This window comes from Centroberyx gerrardi, chromosome 12 (genome assembly GCF_048128805.1).
Source record: "Centroberyx gerrardi isolate f3 chromosome 12, fCenGer3.hap1.cur.20231027, whole genome shotgun sequence".
NCBI classification, from domain to species: Eukaryota; Metazoa; Chordata; class Actinopteri; order Beryciformes; family Berycidae; genus Centroberyx; species Centroberyx gerrardi.
In genome coordinates this window covers 2,309,552-2,328,605 of record NC_136008.1, presented here as the reverse complement: position 1 = coordinate 2,328,605, position 19,054 = coordinate 2,309,552, and the positions used below count along the sequence as shown (strand labels likewise).

The window sequence follows — 19,054 nt, the reverse complement described above, 5'->3', positions numbered from 1 at the left end:
GTTCACACCTAACGCATGCGCTCTGCTCCTAGCAAAGCTGTTACCATAGTGACCGATCGGGTACAGTCGTGAAACACAACTACTCTACACGAAAATGTAAATTTTAGCTCTGGAATTCGACAGTATTTTCTGTTTAAATGGTTCAAATAAATCGTAACTGTTTTTAACGGAAGGTATCTGCACAGTAGACCATCCCGCTACTTTCCCACTGATAGCACACACTGCCTGACGTTTGCGGTTCCCGGAAGTAGCGGCAGAGTGAGAGCTCACTGCTTTTCCCTCCTCTCTGGTAAAATCATTCCACTACGTCAAGTCGTCCCGTCCGCTCGGTGAAGATGTCTGCGACGGGTACAGGCGCCTGTGGACCCGGACCCGGACCCACTTCGGGCACCGGGTCCGGGGCTTCCAACCCCCGAAAGTTTAGCGAGAAGATAGCGCTGCATACCCAGCGGCAGGCCGAGGAGACAGCCGCCTTCCAGGAGGTTATGATGGACATCACTTCTACCAGGGTAAGTGTGAGACGGAGGCAGGAGGAGGAGGAGAGCTGCCCGGAGGAAGAGAGGCCTTGCCTGGGTTTGTCAGGCTCCAAGAAACGCTATCTACCGCTTCTGCATGGCGCTCTGGTTAGAATCGGTGCGTTTATAACAACGGCAGGACATCGACAAAGTGTCTGTTGTTGTTAGCTGACTGCTGCTAGCAAAAAATGTTGTTGTTGGTTGTTGCCCATTTCCGATACGTCGTTAGCGTAGTTAGCAAGTATTAGCTAGAAGGGCTAACTTGGCTTGTTTACTATGTTACGTTAACGTCGCTGTCACCCCGCTAGCCCCGATACGTTCAGTTCACTCCTGAATGGGGAGAACATTACGCCAAAATCCATTATAAAATCTGGCAGTTTAATGTGCCCTTGTTTATCGACACACCTACGCACCTGGTAGAACATGACTCAAGACTTCTTGTAGGTCGTTATGTTCTGCTAAATTCGGCATTGAGACGATCCACCAATCAGCACTTCTATTTCAATAAAATATCAACTTTCACAGTTGGTTCCCACCGCCCGCTACCTCACATCACGGTATATTTTGCTGGAAGAAAATTGTGGAAATAGCAGACAAACCAAATATAAAAGTTGAGTTGGCTGCTTGGTGTATTTGATGTATGCCGATTTGAAGAGTGGTCCCAGACGATTCATTAAAGGCCTGCAAGTCATGTTCTACCTGGTGTATATTATAAATAAGTAAGTCAACGTTACATTGCCACATTTTTGAATGGCGTTTGGTGTAACAATGTTTCCGTAAGAGAGAACGGCGGGTAACGGGGCTGTCACCCTGAGTTACTAACATCTGCTAGCTTAACTGACATTAACTTAAATCAGTCTATTAGCAGCGTAAACGTGAAGTATTCTGCGTTTGCCTGTAGTGATTTTAAACAAATGTCAAATGCTCGTGTTGTTTCTTAGTTTAGTTGTTAGCTAAGTTAGTTAGCAAGTCAGCAAACGTTAGCTTTAGTCAGCAGTTCCCAAGCTAGGGTTCAGGGACCACCAAGAGTACCGGAAGGGGTTCCAGTGGGTCCCCAGCAAAATGAGGAATACTCAAATTTCTCTGCTATTTAATTCATTAGAAATATATAACTATACATAAATACATAAATAAATAAATAAATAAATATGAAAGAATGACTCTGATTTCACCTACAGGACATACAGCAAAACTCCTGTCAGATTAAATGGGGTCTTCTGTCTACCTGGGAGTTCTTGATGTGAAACATTTGGGAACCCTGGCTTTAAGTTTAGCTAGTCTGGTATAGCATAACATTTTAAGCAACAAAGTGACTTGGCTGTGAAGTTGAGTTTTGCTAAAGCATTGACCAGCCACACTGCTGGAACTGCCAGCGCTGGCTGATACTTTGCATTGTTTGCCAGTTGATGACAGTTAACTCCTGTAATTAACCTTAACCAGTCACTTACCCAACAAACTAACATTAGACACACAGTTCTGTCAGAGCTGCAGAACCAGGATAAGCTGTGTGGAAATGCAGTCTGACAGCCTGTTGTTTAGTCCCAGCTTTGACTGAGACTAACCATCACTTAAATCCTCACATACAACTGTCCATTTAGTCGTTTTAGTATGAATTCACACAGCAGAGCTTGCCTGGTCCTCCTGTACTGAGCTTTGCAATTGTCAGGTTCCACCGTAAGAATTTTTTTCACTTGTTGTAGTTGCGTCAAAGTCCTGTTGGCTGTGATTTGAGTGAAGGACAGGCAGGACCGGCTCTGACTCCGTCTTAATGAGTCTCTGTTGGAGGATGCAGAAAGAGCTGATGCAGACAGCGAAGCCGTCCTGCTGGAAATGGAGCGGCTGGCACAGGAGGCAGGGGCTCCGTGCCATCACTGGACCGCCCCCAACGGCTGGGACACACACACACACACACACACACACACACACACACACACACACACACACCCCTCCTCCATTTACTGACAATGCCCACCCACCCCATGATGGCTCTGTCTCTTCTGGGAATTCCTTTGGGCCCTGTCCTTTACAGCCCCCCACCAACACACACACACACACACACACACACACACATCACTGCAGGAGTGCGTGGGTGGTCCAATCAGCTAATAGCAGCAGGGAGATGGAACATCAGGTGTGTGTGTGTGTGTAGAGGATGAGTGTGTGTTGGTAGCAGCAGTAGCTTCATTTCCAGGCCGTTCTGTCTGCTGTAGCTGTAGTTCCTCCTCTCTGTTGTGTATCAGTTGTCACCATCAGGCTGCACAACTCAGGCTGAAATGATAATCCTGATTATTTTGTGCTGATAAAAAATGAAAAAATAAATACACCGGTATTAGAGAGGTACTGATCACAAGTCAATGCTACTAAAAAATAGTGATGGGACGATTTGCTTATCTCCTGATACGATTCGATACGTGATATTTGGTTCAGGATTCAATGCAACCAGGATACGATGTGATCAATAAAAGTTCAGTGACAACAAAGTCTGACTGTGCAGAATCCTGAGAAAAATTTCTGAGACTCAAATCTTTCTAGCCATGCCATTGGCTGCTAGAATGTAAACAACAATTTAAAAATGTCATTACGAAGTGACAATAATATAATTTGGATGGAGAGCTTGTGAAACTGTGATGGTCAAGAGTCTCATTAGTGATTACTACAGCAGAATAACATGGAGCTGATATCACCATTCATGTTCCTGACAGCAGAATAACATGGAGCTGATATCACCATTCATGTTCCTGACAGCAGAATAACATGTAGCTGATATCACCATTCATGTTCCTGACAGCAGAATAACATGTAGCTGATATCACCATTCATGTTCCTGACAGCAGAATAACATGGAGCTGATATCACCATTCATGTTCCTGACAGCAGAATAACATGGAGCTGATATCACCATTCATGTTCCTGACACAACATACGGATTGACACATTTTTCAGCACTACTTCACATTTATACAGTTCAACACATTCAGACTGGGAGCTGCCCAGTACAACCACAGTCTGCTACTAGTGACACTGAGCAGCTCCACTTGGGGGTTAAATGCCTTGCTCAGGGGCTTCCAGACGGTTGTTGAGGGAGGTGTTACTCCTCCTCTCTCTGGGTCCAGGAATTGGAACCAGCAACCCTCCGGTCTCCAGCCTGCCTCTTTATCCTGCAGAATAACTGCTGTCCGCTCTGAATAATCCATGCTGTGGTGTTGTCAGCTTGTAAGTATTTTGTTGTCATGTTGTAGCTGTTATTCAGCTGCAGACAGAGGCTGTGATCATTGTTTAGACTGAACTGAGCACACTGTGTTGGTTGTTAAATTCATCTTAGTCATCATGAGTTTGTTTTTTCAGGTGAGATATTTTTAGAATCCCCTCAGGATTTCCTCATCTCACCTGCACAGTTGCTTCTCCATGTTGCCTCTCCTTTTTGTCTTTTAGCCTTTATATACTGTATACAGCTGAACTCAAACTAAACACTGCAGCAGCTCCTCTGATTCAAATGAGGTAAACCTGCTGAGTGGAGGCTTTCCAGTTCAGATGCTACAAACTGGCCTGATTGGACGGATTTCAGTCATTCTTTAGTGAAGGAGCCAATCAGGACAGAGTCCAGCTGTGATGCGTTTCCTGGAATTAGTCTGAAACTGCCAGGATTTTTGAACCTTTAAACTGTAACCACTCAAACCAAATCAGATGTTAACAATATTTTCGTTAAACATCTTTGATCATACATGTATATAGGATAATGAGGGGATGATATGTTTATCTCCTGATACGATTCGATACGCGATCTGGGGTTCAGGATTCAATACAACCACGATACGATGTGATCAATAAAAGTCTGACTGTGCAGAATTCTGTTTATTTCTGAGACACAAATCTTTCTAGCGATGCCATTGGCTGATAGAATGTAAACAACAATTTAAAAATGTCATTAAAAAAGTGACAATAATATAATTTGGATGGAGAGCTTGTGAAACTGTGATGGTCAAGAGTCTCATTAGTGATTACTACAGCAGAATAACATGGAGCTGATATCACCATTCATGTTCCTGACAGCAGAATAACATGGAGCTGATATCACCATTCATGTTCCTGACAGCAGAATAACATGGAGCTGATATCACCATTCATGTTCCTGACAGCAGAATAACATGGAGCTGATATCACCATTCATGTTCCTGACAGCAGAATAACATGGAGCTGATATCACCATTCATGTTCCTGACAGCAGAATAACATGGAGCTGATATCACCATTCATGTTCCTGACAGCAGAATAACATGGAGCTGATATCACCATTCATGTTCCTGACACAACATACGGATTGACACATTTTTGAATTTCAATATATAGTCCCTAGTATAGGAAGATGGAAATCTGAATTCCTATACTAGCACTCCTTCATCAGCAACTTCAACTTCATCAGTCTGTGTTTACAGTTGTAGAACAGGATAGCTTTGCTCTATTTATAGCTTAGAAATTATATTTTTGCCACTCAAGTTTTTAATGAGCATCTGAACAAGACGAGTTAGCTTCCAGTCGTGAAAAGTTCATTATGAAGCTCTCCATCAAATAATCAGCTGTTCAGATTCATCCCAGTTAGTCGTCTCTCTCGTGTCAAAGCTCTGGCTCTGCAGTCCCAGGCTTTCTCCACACCTCAAAGATCATTTTTCCTTGAAGGGAATCATTAAACCTGAGACTGAGTCAGGCCGAACCTCATCACCTGTCCACCAGTTTACCTCGGGAATGATTCTCCTCGCTGGACAATCATTATTCAGCTTTTGTCGTCCAACAGCTGCAGGCCTCCACACTCTGGACTGGTTTGATAGCTGCTAGCATGGACAGGAACATTACTTTCAAAGGTCCAAAAGTTCCAAAAAACAAGGATTCGCTGTTCAAATGGATCTGTGAAGTTTGTTTATTAAATGCTTTTAACAAACAGGATTGTCACAGCGTGTTTTACAAAGAACCAAGGACACGAATACAGATAGAAAATAAGGCTAACAGAAACAGGAGGTGGAACAAGTACATCACAAACTCCAAGAAACAGGGCCAGAGCTTGTGTGTGTGTGTGTGTGTGTGTGTGTGTGTGTGTGTCCACATGCAGTAGAATCATATTTATAGGTTTGCTAACCTCAACAGTTTCCCTCATGTTTTGTTTTTCAGTGCATTTCAAGTCTTTATCATTCCACAAAGGGAATCTGGTTCACAGCAGGGTTTAAAATAAACCACATGACATTAAACCACCATATCAAATACGACAAACAGTAATGGTTGATTACAGCAGACCGTGAGTCAGCAGCTCCACACAGTGCCCCGTGAGGTCAGAGGTCGGGGTGTGGAGCTGCTAGGGGTTCAATGTCTTGCTCAGGGACACTTCAGCAGGACGGATGCTTGCTGAAACTGGGGGGGTCAAACCCGGGTTAATCGTTTTTGTCATTTATCAATTAAAAATCCCAAACATTTGCTGGTTGCAGCTTCACAGATGCTAAGATGTACTGCTTTTCTCTGTTTCATCTCATTATTAAATGAATACTTTGTTGTTTTTGGCTGCTGGTCAGACTGAGGAAGACATTTCAAGAATCACTGTAGACTCTGGAACTGTGATGGGCATTTGTCTTTATTTTTGACATTTTACAGAGTAAATGATTAATCAACAAAATAATCATTAGATTAATCGATAATGAAAGAAATCGTTAGTTGCAGCTCTACTTGTGATGCGAACATGATGCACACTGTGCTATAGAAACTACTTCAGGTCGCATGTTCAGGCGTTTCAGTGCGGTTATTTCGAATGTTGTTGTTCTCACCTGGAAAAATGAAGTCAACTAAAGGAGAAAACACTGCAGAGTTTCTGTGAACAGCTCAGAACACGCTGGCTGTGAACGCACCACAACTTGTCTGCCACAGTCTAAATTTAGCAGCATGTGGCTGCTGGTCATTTCCCATCCTGTTTGTTTGTAATTTAATGAGATATTGGGGCAATTTCTGTTTTTATTTCCCGTCTTCTCTGTTACTGGTGGCAGTGTTGTTGCTCATCACTGCTGAATGCTGAATATTGTCAGGGTGCTGTGACCTCTGACCCTTGACCTCCTTAATCTGCTGCTTGTAATGCTGGTGATGTAGGAATTGAGGCTTATTCTACTGTTGACCTCATTGTAAGTCAGTCTGATAAAAGAGACCCAGGCCTAGAAAATTAATAATGAAGTGCAGTTCAAATTCCTTCTGTCTCATTTTTGAAGGCAGACTGGGCCTTCTCTGCCTCCACACCAGCTGTCTGCCAGTTAACACAGTGCATGCTGGGAGTTTTCTGTGAAGGACGCAGGTCTTCTCGTCTAACTGTTCACTGCCTCTCTTCTTCTCTTCATCTCCTCTTCTCTCCTGCTCTCCCCCCCCCCCCCCCCCCCCCCCCCCCCCCCCCCAGCTCCAGGCTCAGAAGGTTCGCCTGGCGAGGAACCAGGGTCCGTACTACGGCGGCTCCCTGCCCAACGTCAACCAGATCGGCAGGAATCCTCAGGACTTCCAGGTGACTGACAGCCAGCCGTCTCTCAATTCTGATGTCATTTCCTCTTTGATCAGACATTAATAGTTGTTCTTGACCTTTTTGTATTTATTTTGTTTCTTACTTTGCTTAAATTGCTCTTTACTATTGCTGTTGATTTAATTTTTTTAATTTTTATGTGCTCCTTTGTAAAGCACTTTGTAACTGTTTCATTCCAAGTGCTTTGCTAGTACTACTACTACTGCTACTACTACTACTACTACTACTACTACTGCTGCTGCTACTGCTACTGTTACTACAACTGCTACTGCTGCTGATACTACTACTACTACTACTACTGCCGCTACTACTACTACTACTGCTACTACTACTGTTACTACAACTACTACTGCTGCTGATACTACTACTACTACTACTACTACTACTACTACTGCCGCTACTACTACTACTACTGCTACTACTACTGTTACTACTACTACTACTCCTGCCGCTACTACTGCTGCTGCTGCTGCTGCTGCTACTACTACTGCTGCTACTACTAGTAGAGCTACTACTACTACTGCTACTACTACTACTACTACTACTGTTGCTACTACTACTGCTACTACTACTGTTACTACAACTGCTACTGCTGCTGATACTACTACTACTACTGCTGCTACTACTAGTAGAGCTAATACTACTACTGCTACTACTACTACTACTGTTACTGCTACTACTACTACTGTTGCTACTGCTACTGCTACTACTGCTGCTGCTGCTACTACTACTACTACTACTACTACTACTACTACTACTGTTGCTGCTGCTACTACTACTACTACTACTACTACTACTACTACTGTTGCTGCTGCTACTACTACTACTACTACTACTACTGTTGCTGCTGCTACTACTACTACTGTTACTGCTGCTACTACTACTACTACTACTACTACTACTACTACTACTACTACTACTGTTACTGCTGCTACTACTACTACTACTACTACTACTACTGCTACTAACTGATTCTTGGGCCAAGAGCGATCTGTCCACCAAATTTCAGCCAAATCTGTTTGTAACTAATTCCTTTCCACTTTCTCTTTGTCAGCCTTTCTTGATTTTGCAGTTCTGTGCTCTTATGAGGCATATGAGGCATGCTGGGTAAATGTGCTAATCAAATCAACCCCCCCCCCCCCTCTCTTTCTCAGGGCTCCTTCCCCTCCACTCTGGAGTCAAGCCGCTCGACTCGGCATCACGGTCTGGTGGAGCGAGTCCAGAGAGACCGCCGCTTCATCTCTCCGGTCCGACCGTACCGCAACCGACAAGTATCCTTCAGCTCAGAGTCTGAACCACAGTCAGCAGGTCTAAACATTGTTTAACCTGTACGGGAAGTAGATTTCTACCTCCTTCATCCCTCAAAGAATTGCAGGTTTAACAGTTAAAGAACCACAACCACACTGTCTGCTCATTGTCTCTTTTCACATCCGACCAAATCATCAAACAAGTCTTTGCTGTCCAACCCCTCATGGAGCTGCCCTAGTTTATTTTTTATCTAGCAAGGTCTTGAGGTTTGCTCTCCTGCCATCTTGCTTTCTGTCAGTAGGACAGTTATCAGTGTTTTGAGATCGCAGCAGCAACACAACGTGCTGCAGACAAGGTGGAGGGTCTCGCTTTTATTTCAAAGTAGGCTTGAGCAAAATCCTGTCACCCTTCCTTGGAGAGAAAAAAAAACTGGTTTGATTTGGTAAAATCAAATCAAACCCTTCAGTAAACTTAAGTCAAATTAACTAAGAAACGCTAGACATTGGGCAAATGTGTCAGCTAAATTTATGTTTCCAAAGTATCTGTAATCTCATTTCTGTGGGGATTTTTACATAACATCTCAGCACAGTTATCATTTTTCTATAGTACTCCACTTCAGTTACATGTAATCTGTTACTCTGTAATCTATAACACTGTTGTTGCCTTAACCAGTCGTCTCCTCAGGTGGACAGCTCTCCGTATAACTCCGCCTACCTGTCCCCGCCCCCCGATCCCAGCTGGAGAAGGTAATGATCAGGACCCCCCAACCCCCTAACCCCCCCCCCACCCCACCCCCACCCCCCCCCCACCCCCACCCTACCCGGCTGTCTCCGTGGAGACCCGGCTGTCCGTGGGGAAGCCTGTTTGTTATTTCCAAAGCATCTTGTGTGATTCTTGCTGCTCCCACTGCTCAGCCTTTCTGAAGCCTATGTGACGCCTCAGACGCTCAGGGAGTTTGAGTTTATGTGTTGGCACATGTAAAAAAACAAAAAATAAGGGGGGCACATCTCACCTCAAAAGAGACAAAAGAAAGTAATGGGAAAACAAAATGGAGATGATCAAAAAGTCACATTATTGGACATAAAATCTCAAATCCACATCTGGTAAATTTTGTCCTCAGTGTGGCTTGGCAGAAGATCTCAGTGAAACGCCATTTCTGTTGTTGGTCAAGTCACACGTTGGTCAGTGTCATTTTATTTATTTCCAGGCTATCCATGGGTCCTTAAAATGTCTGTGTTTCAAAATAAATTATCTAATTTTCAGGCCTTAAAAAGTATTAAAATGTCTAGAGGTTGTTCAGGGTTTTCTTCATCATGTAATGTCAGGTTTCTTAGATAAATCCAGAACAGAGTTAGAACAATCTGCATCCTGTCAGCTGGACTTCAAGTCCCTTAACTAGTAATTTCTTATTCTGCCTGTTTATAGTTTCACAACTTTCATTAGCTGTGTTCAGTCAGAAATAAGCTGGTTTTCACAGATATGTTTCTTTATTTTGTTTTTAAATTTTAAAGCGGTCTTAAATTCAATTCCAAGTAGAATTTCTGCGGTCTTAAAAAGTCTTAGATTTGACTTTCTGAAACCTGCGGAAACCCTGTGTTTTCTAGTCTTTCACCTTTTTATTTAACCAGGCAGTCCCATTAAAAAAAAAATCTCATTCAGGGAAGTCTTGGTTACATGGTACGCGCCTTAGACCGCTGAGCCCCCAGGACGCCCCGTTCAGGGAAGTGTTGTTCAAGAAAGCAAATAAAAACATGAAAGTTGCAGACAAAAGTCCTACAAGTACGTACAGAAGGTCAGCAGGGTGTCGTCCTGATTAGGGAGAGCGTCCTTCAGCTGAAAGACAAGACACCGAATCCCTACCAGCTGCAGACCCTGACCTCTGACCTCTGACAGAGAAAGGAGAATTTCCCTAGCAAAATTCCAATCAAAATCCCATAAGAGGCACTAAGGCTTCACAAAGGTTTTCTTGGCTGTCAGTGAGGCTGCTGCTTCGGTTGGTTTGGCTGTCCAGTGCGTACTAACCTCCAGAGGACTAACAGGAGAACTAGCTGGCTTCAGCCGCCGCCTCTCCAAACCTGAGCTGGTTTTGAAGAACTCTCACTTCTTTTTCTCCTCTTTTTTTTTTTGTTTTTTGCACTTCCTCCTCCTGGGAATCTGCCTTTTCTTGGCTTTTTCTCTTCTGTTTTCTGCAAAGTTCCCGTCCTTTAATTTTGTTTGCCTGCCTGCCGTCTTTCTGGTCTTCCTCTAACAAGACAACAACAACAACCCTTCAGAGAGAGAGATACTGGCTTTGGTCCGCAATCACATCGGGTCTACTGCACATAGCCACACACACACACACACACACACACACACACACACACACACATACGGCTGGGAAATTGCCTCCAGCCCCTCTGAAGTGCTGGCAGGTTCTGTCTGTGTCTGATAAGTTAGACTCCTCTAACAGTCACTTTCTCAAGTAACCGACCATCATTTGGAGTCTTATTCTAAACGCTGAGTTGGCAGGTAAAGTAGTGAAAGTTGCCGGTTAGTTCGGCTGCCAACACATGATGTGCAGTCTGAGTTGCTTTGACCGCTAGGTTCGGCACAGGGAGGCTCGCTGATACGTCATCACAGAAGAGTTCATATCAGGAAGGCAGGACAAACACATTGTTGCTGCCATTGCTAAAATTAAAAAGCTAAATCCAGTTTTTCCCCTGAGGTTGTGGTAACATTTTAATGTTATATTGGAACATATGGACAATCTTGAAATAAACAAAGATAGCCCACACTCTGAAAGAAAAAGAAAATAAGAAGAAACAGAGTGCGGGCTATCTTTGTTTATTTCAATGTTGTATTGTAAAACTCTGGAAACTCGGACACACACAATATTAACTCCTCCTCCATCTGTGCATCTGTAATCTGACTGGACGCGCTTTGAAAGGTCAGCAGCAAACAGGGTTAGAGTTCAAATCATTTTAACTTGGTTAGCTGGGTTTCTTTAGTCTGAACCAGAGTGGAAAAGTTCACTTTGTTGCATTTTTGTATTTGGTTCGTTCAGCTTCACACTGACCAATTACAGACAGAAGTCACATGACTCACAAGCAGCTCGTTTATTGGACAGACTTTTGGTCACCTGTCATCCTGCAGGTTACAAGATTTTGGAGTCAAAACAAATCTGATTCCAGTTCCTGTAACTTTATCTAACATGATGGACTTGTCTGTCTCTTCTTCTGTGGTGTTCATACCAGTTCAGAACACATGAAGAAATATCTGAATATGAGCATCAGTCCAGACTTCATTTTGTTCTGCTGGGCTTTCCAAGCATGAGGAACCACATCTGTCTCCTTCTACCCATAATCCCTTGTGTTTCGGGGTGGTTTCCTGTAGTCGGTTGGATCAACAAACCGCACCGCAGTTCTCTTGTTAGAGGACTGAGATTCTCGGTGCCGTTATTTGGTGCCACCAGAGTTCAAAGGTCATCGTTCTCACCTGGACAAACCAACTGAACTGAAGGAGGAAACACTGCAGACAGAGTTTGACTGAACCGCTCTAAATATGCGTGAATTTTAAAGGGGGGGTATCCTAGGATGTGGCAATTCTTAGTATTTATGGTGATTTTGGTTCTTGGAGGTGTGAAGTAATCACTGTAATAAAATTGAATCATATTACTATGCCCTTTCCCCCCAGTCACCAACTATAAAACACTCCCCCTTGTACAAGCCAGTCAGATTTTGCTCCAGTGTCTATGTAGACACAGGACTGTCTGAAATCGACCAATCAGCGCTAAGAGGAGGGCGGGCCTTCCAGAATGGCCAGCCAATCAGAGCAGTAGCTTATATAGTACTTATGTAAAACGACCTATTTTCTTGTAGGTGGGAAACAAACACTGGGAAGTGAATAGCTAAAGGTATAACTAAACGCTTTTTACTGAAAAAAACTTGATCAGATGTATTTTATAGACACCAGGTAATTGTATAAAATTGCTAAAAAAGCAAATGATACCCCTCCTTTAAGTGAATTTGCCCTAAGTCTCCTCTGCAGAGTCCTGTTCTATTCTCAACATCTAGTTCACTGCTAAAATAGTGTAAATTTCTGGTGAATTTTTGTAATTTACCAGCCACTGTGGCCCGCAGACAGGAAAGTTTCACATTATTCACCGATCTCGATTCTGCCAAAAAGAGAAGCCTGATCCAGACGGCTGCCAGACGTTGACGAATGGAGAAAAAAAAAGAGTAGAAGCATCATTTTTCTCCTGTGATGTCTGGCAAGCAAGACTGAGGGAACAGTCGTTATCAATCAGGTGAATGGAGACGGGTGTGTATGTGTGTGTGTGTGTGTGTGTGTGTGTGTGTGTGTGTGTGTGTGTGTGTGTGTGTGTGTGTGTGTGTGTGTGTGTGTGTGTGTGTGTGTGTGGCTCTGTCAGCAGAAGACTTAAGAGAGTTAATTCTGTAGAGATCAGCATTTGTGTGTGTGTGTGTGTGTTTGTGGTGGGGGTGGGGGGTTATAATAAAGACAAACAGCCTCATAAATAAACCAGACTAGAGTCCAGCAGTCGTCTGGACTGAAGAGTCACTGGACTTGGAATAAGAAACTCCTCTTGTGTAACAGACAGAGCGTAACTCACTGATTTCATGAACTACACACACACACACACACACACACACACACACACACACACACACACACATAAGATGGGTTTCCATACAAGCATTTTTATGCAAATTTCTTGAATTAGAAAGGTGGAATGGAAACATCAGATTTTGACAATATTTCCCCAATAGTTTAAAAAAGTTTTTATGCTCATTTGAGGTGGAAAAGGTTTTTGTCGATAAAAAAAATTGTGCGATGGTTGGGATGTTTGCTGAGTTTGAATCTGCCTCTCACTCACACACATCTCTCTACTGTCCACTATCAAATAAAGAGGCAAAAACAATCTGTGATAAATGGCAGTAAATTAGCTTGGCACGATCAGGCCGGCACAGCAGTTGGTTGTTGTCCACCACGACCTGCCAGACGGTCATGTGTTGTCTGTCTCTAACATGTAGAAAGCTCTGTCATGGCTGTATGGCCATTAGTTGCTGCATGAGAATATCATGCATGTTGTTTCCAACATGTAGAACACGTCTGTTGTGGTTCTGTGGCCATGAGTTGATCCTTTTCACAAACATGCTGACGTACTAGAAGCCAACCAGAGACTAATACTACTACTGCTACTACTGCTACTACTGCTACTACTACTGCTACTGCTACTACTACTACTACTACTACTACTGCTACTACTACTGCTACTGCTACTACTACTACTGCTACTACTGCTACTACTACTGCTACTACTACTACTGCTACTACTACTGCTACTACTGCTACTACTACTGCTACTACTGCTACTGCTACTACTACTACTACTACTACTACTACTGCTACTACTACTGCTACTACTGCTACTACTCCTGCTACTACTGCTACTACTACTACTACTGCTACTACTACTACTGCTACTACTACTACTGCTACTACTCCTGCTGCTACTACTACTACTACTGCTACTGCTACTACTACTACTACTACTACTACTGCTACTACTACTACTACTACTGCTACTACTCCTGCTACTACTACTACTACTACTACTACTGCTACTCCTGCTACTGCTACTGCTATTACTGCTGCTACTGCTATACTACTAATACTACTACTACTAATACTACGAATAATAATAATTATTACCGCAGAAAATATTAGGAATATCGCAATATTTAGTAAATATCGCAATATTTGATATTATCGAATATCGTCCCAAGCTTAATGTCTACGAATATGAATGTAGCAATAGGTGAAACCTGTGGCCTCTACACACACACACACACACACACACACACACACACACACACACACACACACACACACACACACACAGAAACCCTTCATGGGCATCACTACATCTCTCTGGTCTCGTCTCGTCTGTTAGTCGCACGCCAGCCTCCCTCTCTCCTTCCCTTCTTCCCTCCATCTTTTCCCTTTTCCTTCGCTTGCGGTTGCTTCACACTCCTCTTTCCTTCATCTTTTTTTTTTTTGGGTTATTCCTTGTTGGAGGAAAATAACGAGCCGTTTTGTTCTTGTCGATCATGAAAAGGAATTGGTCCGGAAACTTCCCCGGGGATAAAAGCCAGTTGTTTCGTCTCCCTACCACTGCACTCAACAGGTGAATCCACTTCCCCTCCTCCTCTCTCTCCTCTGATCTCTCTCTCTCTACCTGTCTGTCTGTCTTCCTTCCTTCTTTCCTTCCTTCCTTCCTTCCTTCCTTCCTTCCTTCCTTCCTCTCTCTCTCCCAACTTGAGATGGGAAGAGAGTCTTAATACCAAGAGGAAATGAAGCGGGTGAATCAAGTGTGTGTGTGTGTTAACAAACTTTATGTTTGAAGATGACATTTCTTAAAGAGGCGGTTCTGTTTCTTGCCAGATTAAAGTTTTGAATCTGATGTTTTCTTCCTTGTTCATCTTCACCAAGCATCAGTTCTTTCCTGTAACTTTCTGAATCTTCGCCCATTCTTCCTTCCTGGTTCGTTCCATCCTCCATTTCTCTCTCCTTCCACATCCTTCTTTCTTTACTTCATTCATATGATCCATCCTTTCATCGTCTTCATCATTCTTCAACTCTGAATGGATACTTGCGTGTTTATTCTGTTGCTTTAGTTTACTTTCTTTTTGCACTAAATGTGAGGCAATATTCCACTTAGTGTTAACATGGGGGTTATTTGTCATTTGTTTGTTATTTGACTTGACCGCCATGAAAAGCAGAATATAATCTCCTCACCAAGATCAGATGCAGCTGGACGAGTTTGTAGCGTTCAGATTTTTACTTCCCATTCATTTGAATGAAGCCACAAAAACAGCCTGAAAACACGTTGGTGAACAGATTGAACAGCGGGTCCTGCTTTAAGACAAGAAAGCATCCTGGGTTCGTCTGCATTTTGCATTTCTATTCTTGGTTTACACTAAAATTAGTATTTTAAAAATAAAAGTAGATCCAGTCTCCCAAACAGGAAGTATCTCTCCACAGAGATGATTCTGAACCAATGGGATCAATGGGATGCTCTAGTAAGAAACTCATTGGTCCAACGTCTGAGAACATAGCGGAGGAATACCATTTTGGAGAGATACTTCTTGTTTGGGAGACCGGATCTCCTTTTTTTTTTTTTTTTTTTGTGCAATTTGTCACTCAAGTAAAACTTAAAGTTTGCACCTAAAATGCATTTAAACCTTCTTCTATAGATTCCACTACTGCCTCAATTTTACGTGACATGTAGATCTTGATGAAGATGAAAAAAGAAATTCCACAGCAAACATAAATGCGGCTGAAATTGCAGAGAGTTTGTTTCACGCAGGATCAGTATAATCAGGGAACCTCTGCCTTCACCAAAATATGGAATGGAGGGAGTTTGCAGTGGAGTTTTTACTTTACAAAGTACAGACATGGCTGATTCACAGGGGATTCAAATCACCACAGTCAGTACAAAACTCTGGACATCCCCAGGTAGTATTCACCCTGCGACAACAGAGCTTTAGACTGTTGGTTTGGAGTCAGCGGACAGAAATGAGTGAGATCTAATCATGTTTCTCCACTAGAGAGATCCAACATCCTTCTATCTGTAAATAAGGCAGAAGATCAGGTCAGTTGTGTTTTGTGTCTGACGTGCTGCATGTCTCTGGGTGTCAGGTGTACTGGGGGAAGTCTGAGATGTGACAGACAGTTTCAGGCTGGTGTCAGACACCAGAACTGACTGCTGCTTCACTGTTGGTCTGAACAGTTTTTAGGAGACTGACCCGACGTCCGACCTCCCAGAAAGCTATTTTTCTTTTCTCCAATAAAAATGGATTTTGATTGCTGTCTGATCAGGTGGAGCATCACTGCACCTCTCTCTCTCTCTGTCTCTCTCTCTCTCTCTCTCTCTCTGTCTCTCTCTCTCTCTCTCTCTCTCTCTCTCTCTCTAATTCTCAATTGAGCTTTATTGGCATGAAATACAAAGGTATTTACTGCCAAAGCCACATACTATATACACATACAAATTATAGTGACAGTATTAACAATAAAAGTTAAATAAGAAACTAGTTCTCAAAACAATTAACAAATCATTCTACTCTTTCTTTCTTTCTTTCTCTTTCTTGAACTGTAACAGGTGACGACATATCTAGCAGCTAATGTGGCAGACTCACTTCTTTCACTTTCTTTCCTTCTCTCGCTGTCTGATCAGGTGGAGCGTCACTGCACCTCTCTCTCTCTGTCTCTCTCTTTCTCTTTTTTTCTCTCTCTCTCTCCCTCCCTCTCTCTCCTAACACTGTGTGTGTGTCTCTCGCCCCTCAGGACCAACTCTGACTCGGCCCTCCACACCAGTGTAATGAACCCCCCCACAGGAGACCCCTTCACCACAGGAGGGCCCACCCTCGGCCCCCAGACCGCCAGGCGCACCGGTGAGTCACAGAGACCAGAACCACAACCAGAGCCAGAACCAAGCTGAACTGGTGCTGGTCCTGGTGTAGTGCTGCAGTTTGATGGTAGAATAGTGAAAGAGGCTGATGTGGGCGATATTGACAAAATCAAATATACAATATTAAACTGAAGTTCAGCTGCTTCAACTTCCTCGCTCTGATGATGAGGTGAAGCACGAACCAATCAGAGCAGAGGGAAGGTAGGGTAGGCTAGTTATTAGAGGTGTACAGAGACGTCATTATCTGTATCTGTATCTGTATCTGTTCAACCAACAAAATTATCTGTCTCTATCTGTATTCGGATAGAAGACCGGACGTGGGCGTGGTTTATACCGGAAGTCAGGTTAAATCGGGCAAATGCTGTATTTTCTAACCTAATATTCATTGGCAATGCAATTTTTGTGCCTTCAAAGCATCAAATTTATTTAATATTGGCATATAATTAATTATGAAATATATTTCCACATCCTCATACTGTACTTTTCATCTCTCTCTCTTTTTTTTTTCTTTTTTTTAACTAAATTCCATGAAACCTATGGCTGATACATACAGCATGTTACATCTTAAATGGATGAATATTGACTGAAATGCAAGGTAAAACGTCGTTTTTTTCAATATTTCGACTGGGTTTTTTAAATGGAGGAAATTAACACATACAGCTAAAAACTACAGGTTCTAAGCTTCATTTTATAGGTTGCGGAGGTTTGAAAGAAATCCAGCTGCCACACCAGGCTTCTGTCTCGCTAGTAGAGGTCTGCAACCCGACCCGAACCCGACGGGTCGGGCTCAGTTGGTTTTTTTGTGTGTGGAAAAAAGCACAATGTTTTATGCTCCTCGCTTTCTCCTGAAGCTCTGTGTCACACAGGCTGGGCACACACAGCCCCCCTCCCTCTGCTGAGCGCTGCTCTCTCTCTCTCTCTCTCTCTCTCGCTCTTTCTCTCTCTCTCTCTCGCTCTCTCACTTTCACTCTCACTCTCACTCTCACTCTCTCTCTTTCTCTCTCTCTCTCTGGTCTTTTTTCATTTGTGTTTTACTACTTCATTTTCTGTTTTACAAATGATAAAGGGAAAATCAAGTCCTTTATTTACATGTCAATCATGGCTTTTTTTCCCGAATAATAATGAGCAACTTCGGGTAGAAGAAATATCTGTTTCCATCGCATTATTTGTGCTTTCCCGAATATCGGATTCGGGTACATCCCTACTAGTTATATTTACTTTATTATTATGTACTTCATTATTTCAATGAACAAAAACGGTTATTTGTCAAATTAAAATAAAAAAACAGACATAAAACAAAGCTATGACAGTGTGACATTATTAGTTGCTGCACCCAACGTGACGACATGAACCGACCAGCCGTACGGTGGCCGTTTGAGGACATCCTCAGCCGCATTTGTCATCCGTAGATGTACTTTGTCAGACTTAGATAGACTTGACTCAGATTTAGCTGTACTTTGTCAAACTCAAAAGTTCGTCTGCAATGGAGGGCAGTCCTGGCATTACAATCAAGCGCTTCCAATCCTCAGTATTGCTCCGTGTGATGAAGGATTAGAAGCGCTTGATTGTGACGCCAGGACTGCCCTCCATTGCAGACGAACTTAAACTTAAGTTAAACCTGACTCTAGTCCATCTAAGTCTGACAAAAGACAGTTAAACCTGACTCTAGTCCATCTAAGTCTGACAAAAGACAGTTAAACTTGACTCTAGTCCATCTAAGTCTTGACTCTAGTCCATCTAAGTCTGACAAAAGACAGTTAAACTTGACTCTAGTCCATCTAAGTCTGACAAAAGACAGTTAAACTTGACTCTAGTCCATCTAAGTCTGACAAAAGACAATTAAACCTGACTCTAGTCCATCTAAGTCTGACAAAAGACAGTTAAATCTGACTCTAGTCCATCTAAGTCTGACAAAAGACAGTTAAACCTGACTCTAGTCCATCTAAGTCTGACAAAAGACAGTTAAACCTGACTCTAGTCCATCTAAGTCTGACAAAAGACAGTTAAACCTGACTCTAGTCCATCTAAGTCTGACAAAAGACAGTTAAACCTGACTCTAGTCCATCTAAGTCTGACAAAAGACAGTTAAACTTGACTCTAGTCCATCTAAGTCTGACAAAAGACAGTTAAACCTGACTCTAGTCCATCTAAGTCTGACAAAAGACAGTTAAACCTGACTCCAGTCCATCTAAGTCTGACAAAAGACAGTTAAACTTGACTCTAGTCCATCTAAGTCTGACAAAAGACAGTTAAACCTGACTCTAGTCCATCTAAGTCTGACAAAAA

The 19,054-nt window shown here is 42.8% G+C and overlaps 1 protein-coding gene across 1 annotated transcript in view; it reads left to right on the top strand.

The window, feature by feature from the left end:
- Positions 1–335: 335 nt before the first annotated feature.
- The window catches only part of LOC139918719 (CREB-regulated transcription coactivator 2), a 40,648-nt gene continuing 21,929 nt past the window's right edge, over positions 336–19,054 (top strand). Inside the window, exons 1-6 of the mRNA XM_071908151.2 lie at positions 336–509; positions 6,934–7,035; positions 8,205–8,321; positions 8,983–9,044; positions 14,417–14,485; positions 16,645–16,751. Of these exons, the coding sequence (XP_071764252.2) occupies positions 336–509; positions 6,934–7,035; positions 8,205–8,321; positions 8,983–9,044; positions 14,417–14,485; positions 16,645–16,751 (631 nt within the window). The remainder of the gene's footprint in view (positions 510–6,933; positions 7,036–8,204; positions 8,322–8,982; positions 9,045–14,416; positions 14,486–16,644; positions 16,752–19,054) is intronic.